At 35.5% G+C, this 7,203-nt stretch overlaps 1 protein-coding gene and 1 non-coding gene across 2 annotated transcripts; both read right to left on the bottom strand.

Moving 5' to 3' along the window:
- Positions 1-1,495: 1,495 nt before the first annotated feature.
- Positions 1,496-2,484, bottom strand: LOC131183077 (rust resistance kinase Lr10-like). The gene has a single exon (XM_058152962.1). The coding sequence runs from the start codon at positions 2,482-2,484 to the stop codon at positions 1,660-1,662; it is 825 nt and encodes a 274-aa protein (XP_058008945.1). The 3' UTR covers positions 1,496-1,659.
- Positions 2,485-4,828: 2,344 nt separating this feature from the next.
- On the bottom strand, positions 4,829-4,936 carry LOC131169847 (small nucleolar RNA R71). Its single transcript, XR_009140776.1, has one exon. It is a non-coding gene; the product is annotated as a small nucleolar RNA R71 (small nucleolar RNA).
- Between the last annotated feature and the right edge of the window lie 2,267 nt (positions 4,937-7,203).

Genomic DNA, 7,203 nt, shown 5'->3' with positions numbered 1-7,203 from the left:
GAAAACTGAATGCAATTTCTTCCACTGTGCTCATTCCAGTTTCTTTCCTTTTTCTACGCAAATAATTGTACCAATCCTACCCTACTCTACCCTACCATGTTTTAATTCCTAGTCACAGTCTTGACCATGAGAGTCTTGTATCTTTAAAATTGTGTAATCAGACCATCTACCAAGAAAAAGATTGAAAAATCATACATGTCTGACTCAAAGAAAATAGTTGTAATTTTAAATTTATTAGTCAAGGTGTTCTTCAAACTGAAAATTCTTCAGAGAAAAATGTTACCCATGTAAATATGATACTGCTAATTTGGTTCAAAGGTAAAAGAAGATATAGTTATAATCTTGGCAAAGAAAAACTTGAATATATATGCGTGTGTGTGTGTGTGTAGACATAAGATGAATAGGCGAAAGTTCAGCGGGTCAGCTGTGGGTAAAATTAAAAGTTCAGTGGCAATATAGAGCAGTTAACAAGATGTGACTAGTTTCAGGAGCACTTAAAATAACCAAAGAACGTGAAATTAGAGCATCTATAAATAGAGCAAATACAATATAGATACCCATAGTCTAATTATTTTTCAATTTCAATTCCAATTTGTTAAGGATTCAATTTATGTCTACCTTTTTTTTTCAAGCACACTTTACCTTTTTTTTTTTTTTTTAAATTCCAATTCAATCAACCTCTCATTTAATTTTTCTTTACAATCTTTTACATTTCAGAAGCAATAAATTTACTTTTCGTAATAAGAAACATTTACTTTTCAAGAGAAATTATTTATTTTTCCGCACTCAAGCAATCGTTTATATTTTCAGGATAAATATTTACTTTCTTGCAAAAGCACTCAATTTACATTCCAGCAATCATTCAATTCTCAAGGTTAGCAAATTGCGACACTATAATCATAAAAAAATGCATCTTAGTGAAGTTAAGGAACCTTAAGGAAATTAGGTCCTTTAATTCTTACTACACAATTAGAAGTTAGAAAATGCACATTCATTTGGGATCTTAGTGTTTTTGGTATGCCCACGATCCATTCACACATGATTAAAAATCCATTTAACGTGCAAACATCACAATTAACGGTGGTAAATGGATTCGATATGGCAGGTTCAGATCCCTTAGGTTCGAATTATTTGAGTTGTGAATTATTTCGAGTTTTATTCTTTTTTATATGGCGACAAATCTAGTTATTTTAGGTTAAAATCATCTTTTGACCCCTAACCTTTTTTTAAAGCCACTTGGCGCTCCACCTTTGATTGCATTCCATTTGACACTTGAACTTTATAAAAGTTTTACTATTTAACTCTTGCGATTGGTGAATATACGGACAAAATTTGCACGCGTTTTGATTTTTCATTAAACTTTTATAAAATCCAGGAATTTATAGTTTCACTTTCATAAAGTTGAGATATCAAATATGATACAACTAAAACTGAGGGTGCCATGTGACTTTTTTACAAAGCTCAAGAGCTAGAAAGATGTTTTGGACCAATCAAATTATGAATATTCTGTAAATTTCTGAAACATAAATTTCATAAAATCACACAAACCAAACAAAAACCATACTTGTCATCTGTTACAATACATATGTAGATAAAGAAACTAACTACTAATTCAAATATTAATTACAATAGATTATAGATCTCCTCCACATCTGATTATTACTCTCTTTCTGAGATGACGTCTAATTCTTGCTGAGGCCGTCTTCCCGGTATTCTTGAGTTCATTCTTGTAGGAACTGCAGAAAAAGGATTAGGCGGTATGGGTAGATTTTCTTCCCCTTCCAGCATATGAACAACTACATTCATGGAGGGGCGATCCGCTGGGTTCCATTGAATGCATTGGAGTCCCACAATTGCAAGTTTCTTTGCAATTTTATCATCTCCCTCTTCCTCAATCTCAAACCTAAGGTCTTCCCCTTTTTCCAAAAGATTGTAAATCCATTCTGGAAAGTATATTTCCTCATCATTTCCCTCTGTTACATGAGTAATTTTCCTTCCTCCAACCATTTCTAACACTAGAACTCCAAAGCTATAAGCATCTGACTTGTAGGAAACATTCCGAAAGTTCCTTGAGAACAATTCAGGCGCCATATAGCCAGCAGTACCTCTAGCTGTTTTAATGGACACTGCACTTTGATCCTTAGAACAGAACTTGGCCATGCCAAAATCAGAGATTTTCGGGCTGAAGTTGTGGTCAAGTAAGATGTTATGGGGCTTGATATCAAAGTGGAGGATTCTCCGTTCGCACCCCTGATGAAGATATTCAATCCCTTTAGCTATGCCAAGAGCAATATCTTGCAGCCTTTTCCAGCCGAGGAAATGGCTCTTGGAGTCAGCCGAAGATACGAATTTTTGTAATGAATTTGGCAAATACTCATAGACTATAGCTCTTATAAACCCATCAGCACAGAATCCAATCAAACGAATCACATTGACATGGTGGATTTTGCCTATTGCTTCCACTTCATTAACGAACTGATGCATACATTTTGCATAATCATTTAGGTTTAATTTCATAGCCATTTTATTTGATTATTAGTCACTTTTAGCTAATTTCATTAGTTATTTAGTTAGTTTTTCATAATTGTCAATTTTGGATTAATTTATAATTTTTACTTTGTTTTGTAGGAAAAATGGTGTTTTTGAAGGACTGAAGAGAAATTTTGCCATTGAGGAGTGACTTCTACAGCCAAAGATGTCAAAAACAAGTTTTCAAGCTGAAATATGCATTGATCAAATTGTGCATAACTTGCCGCATAAGCTATGCAGATCTGCATAAGGAGAAAAATCATCGCTTTGTAACCAACCGAAATGTGCATAAGGAGATCGCATAGCTTATGCACATTCTCGCCTCCCTTATGCACCTTCACGGAATTGTGCATAGCCTATGCACCAAGTCATGCGATTCGCATAAGTGAACCAGATCGACCAAAATCGCATAAGGGATCGTGCATAACTTATGCAGTCCACTTATGCAGTCCCATAAAGAGTTCATTAATGAGCTGGCAGAAGATTCCCTCAGATAATTCCTCCTAGAACATACCATTTTAGGGCTCCATGTCAGAAAAATGCTATAAATAGTCTCATTTTCCCATTTTAGAGAGAGGAGACAAGGAGCAGAAAAGGAAAGGAGAAGAGAGGCAGAATTTGAAGAGTCACTTTCACCTTCCACACCATTTTCAACCAAGATTTATAGATTTCTTTCTTTCCTTACCTTTTTCTACATTTCTAGTGTTTAATTTCTTATTCCTTAGCTTAGATTAAAGCTTTATTTTCATATAAACTCAGATTTTCTTGTAAACATTATGGATAGTGAGTAGTTTACTTTTGATTCTGGAGTAAGGGTTGTAATATTTGAGATATTTTGTGGATTTTGATTGGGTAATCCATATTTTGTGGTCTTAATGAGTTTTATTCATTTCTTGTGTACTTAATGACATGCTTAGTGTAGGATCCCATTAAGTGATCTTAATCCATGGTTGAAGCACCGAAAGGAGAAGGCCTTGTGATAGATAATCAAGGAATTGAACTTAATTAACTTAGATCTAGAAATAGACTAAGGATTAAGAGGATTCACAGATTAATTAAAGAACTTAATGGGTCTTAATTAATTCTAACTCCACGAAAGTAGGATTAGTTTGATTAAGGCACTCTTTGTCTCACTCGAAAGGGTATTCAAAGGATTTAAGAATTAATCTCCTTAAAACCCATAAGTTTCATAAGATTGGATAACCAATTTAAAATCCCAAAATAGCTCGAATATGAAATCCCGAACTCCGGAATCACCCTTTTATCATTGCTAATTTTCAATTGAATTTAATTGCTTGCCATTTTAAAATCTTGCCATATTTCAACTTGCTTCTTTCAATTTGATGCAATTTTAGTTTAATTAATACATTGTTGGATAGATTATTAATTTTGCTCATATAGATTTCATACTCAAATACCCATCAATTTGTTACCTTAATTTCAAGAATAGTTCAATTTAGTCAACTTTTTATATCCAAAATTCAATCATTAACACAACTCCTCGTGGGAACGATAACTTTTCTATACTACTTGAACGACCCGTGCACTTGCGGTTGGGCCACATCAAGTTTTTGGCGCCATTACCGGGGAGTTGTTTGTTTAAGATTGAATTCTTGATTATTTTAGTTGTTTTTAGTTTTATTTCTGTTAACTTTTCATTTTGTGTTTGTTTGTTCTTTTTCAGGTACTTTTAATCTTTTATGAGAAGAGCTAGAAGCACAAGTGACACATCATTATTGTTCAATCCTGAAATTGAGAAATTTTGTAAGGCCAATAAGAAAGAAACCAGAAAAAGAAAAGAAGCTTTGAGAGAAACTGAATTAGAAGCAGACATGGCTGATGAAAGAGTTAGAATTGGTGTTGGTAATGCTGGAAATGGTCAAAACAATGAAAATGTAGCCCAAGGTGAAGAAGTTGTTAATGCTAATCTGCCTAGGGGAAGTATGATGGATCATGCTTTTCCACGTTTTAATGACTTGAGAGAGAGTATAACAAGACCAAGAATTGATGCAAATAGCTATAAAATGGATTTTGGAGTTCTTCAAATGATTCAGAATTCTCAATTTGGAGGACATCCTTCTGAAAATCCACACACACATCTGAAGAAGTTTGCTATGATTTGTGACATGCAAAAACAACCTGGAGTATCTGATGATGCAGCAAGATTGAAGCTATTCCCATTCTCTTTGAAAGATAGAGCATTGGATTGGCTTGACTCTTTACCTCATAACTCCATCACAAATTGGGAGCAACTCACTGATGCATTTCTTGCATAATATTTTCCACCTGGAAAAACTCAAGAGTTGAGGAATCAAATGACAGCTTTCAGACCAAGAGAAGATGAAACTCTATATGACTCATGGATGAGATGGAAGGAATTAGAGAGATTATGCCCACATCATGCCATTCCAAAATGGATGATAAATCAGAATTTTTACACAAATGTCACTCCTGCAATCAGAGGGATTATTGATGCTCAAACAGGAGGAGAATTTATTATGAAGCATGAAGATGAAGCTTATGAGCTACTGGAGAAAATTGCAAAGAACACTCATCTTTGGAGTAGTTCAAGAGGACCAGCTCCAACTCAAAAAAGGCAAGCTGCTGGAATGTATGATCTTGATCCATTCAACATGATTAATGCGAAATTTGATGCACTTACTAATGTTTTGGCTAAGAAGATGGAAGATTTGAGTATGTTGGTTAGTTCATCATCATCAGCTGGAAGTTCACAACAAGTGGCTTATGCAGAGGAAACTACCAGCTGTGGAGTAGATTATGGAGAACAAGCAGCATATGTTGGTAATTATGGAAACAAACATATGGGGAATTCTTATTCTCAAACTTACAATCCAAATTGGAGGAATCATCCCAACTTTTCATGGGGAAATCAGCAAAGTCAAGTTCCAAATCAGAATTTTCAACCACAACAGCAACAAGGAGTTCCATATCAGCAAAATAGGCAACCATTGCCTAATTTTCAGCAGAAAAATATGAACCCTCCACCAAAACAGCAAGAACGAAATTCCACCACTGAAGCTTTATTGCAACAGATTCTTGCTAACCAAAATAAGCATGATGAGGAGATGAGAGAGATGAAAGCAAGGCTGGAACAGATGCAGACACATAACAGAATGCTGGAAAACCAGATTGCACAACAAGCATCTTCCTCAGGTGCTAAATCTTTTGGAAAACTTCCAAGTCAACCAGAAAACCCAAGAGAGCAGTGTCAAGCTATTACTTTAAGAAGTGGGAAAGTTATAAATGATGAGAAGAGTGAAAACAGTGAGAAGAGAGAAAATGAGAAAGAAACTGATGAGAGTGAAAAACAAGAGAGTGCAGAAAAATGTAAAGAGGAATTTGAAGAGAAGGAAGAGAAATATATACCTCCTGAACCCTACAAGCCACAACTTCCCTTTCCACAAAGATTTCACAAAGCCAAGCTTGATAAGCAATTTGGGAAGTTCTTAGAGGTTTTGAAGAAGCTATACATAAATGTGCCTTTTGTTGACGCTCTTTTACAAATGCCCTCTTATGCAAAACTCTTGAAAGAAATTCTCTCAAACAAGAGGAAACTTGAAGATGATGAAACTGTAGCTTTGACAGAAGAATGTAGTGCTATCCTTCAAAGGAAACTTCCCCCAAAGCTCAAAGATCCAGGGAGTTTTTCAATTCCATGCCACATTGGGGAATCATGTTCTACAAAAGCTTTATGTGATTTAGGGGCTAGTGTTAGCCTTATGCCCCTTTCCATTTATGAGAAGCTCAATATGGGAGATCTTAAGCCAACCCACATTTCTCTTCAGTTAGCTGACAGATCAATCAAGTATCCTGAAGGGATTTTGGAGAATGTGCCTCTGAAGGTTGGAAAGTTCTATATACCTGTTGACTTTGTCATCTTGGACATGGAGGAAGATTTTAATATCCCAATCATCTTGGGAAGACCCTTTCTAGCTACAGCAGGAGCATTGATTGATGTTAAGGGAGAAAAGCTGACTCTTAGGGTTGGTGAAGAGCAATTGGTTTTCAATATTAATAACACTATGAAGAAACATCATTTTGAAGCTGATACTTGCTTGAGAGTTGATATCATTGATGAGCAGGTTGAAGAACATTTCAGAAAGAAATATCCAGAAGATCCACTTGAAAATTGCTTGGTTCATGGAGGAGGCATAGACTATGACAACCCTCATGTGGCTGCATATGCTCAACACTTAGAGGGTAGTCCACCATTCATTTCTGCTCCAGTTTTTCAACTCACACAAGAGGAAAAAGCAGAATCTAAGCAACCATCATTCAAGGAAGAAGATGCACCTAAGGTAGAACTTAAGCAACTTCCTTCTCAGCTCAGGTATGAATTTCTTGGCACCAATAACACTTATCCAGTAATTGTAAATGCAAATTTGAGTACTTTAGAGACTGATAAGTTGTTAAGAGTGTTGAGGGAATTTAGGAAAGTTTTGGGATACACCATAGATGATATTAAGGGAATAAGCCCACACTTTTGCATGCATAGAATCAGTTTGGAAGAAAATTGTAAGCCATCTATTGAACATCAGAGGAGGTTGAAACCAAATATGAAAGAAGTTGTTAAAAAGGAAATTTTGAAGTTGCTTGATGCAGGGATCATATACCCTATCACAGACAGTACTTGGGTGAGCCCAGTACATGTTG

The sequence above is a fragment of the Hevea brasiliensis genome, chromosome 1, assembly GCF_030052815.1.
Source record: "Hevea brasiliensis isolate MT/VB/25A 57/8 chromosome 1, ASM3005281v1, whole genome shotgun sequence".
Lineage (NCBI taxonomy): Eukaryota > Viridiplantae > Streptophyta > Magnoliopsida > Malpighiales > Euphorbiaceae > Hevea > Hevea brasiliensis.
Note: the sequence above shows the minus strand (reverse complement) of the source record. Positions and strands in the feature narration are given on the sequence as shown.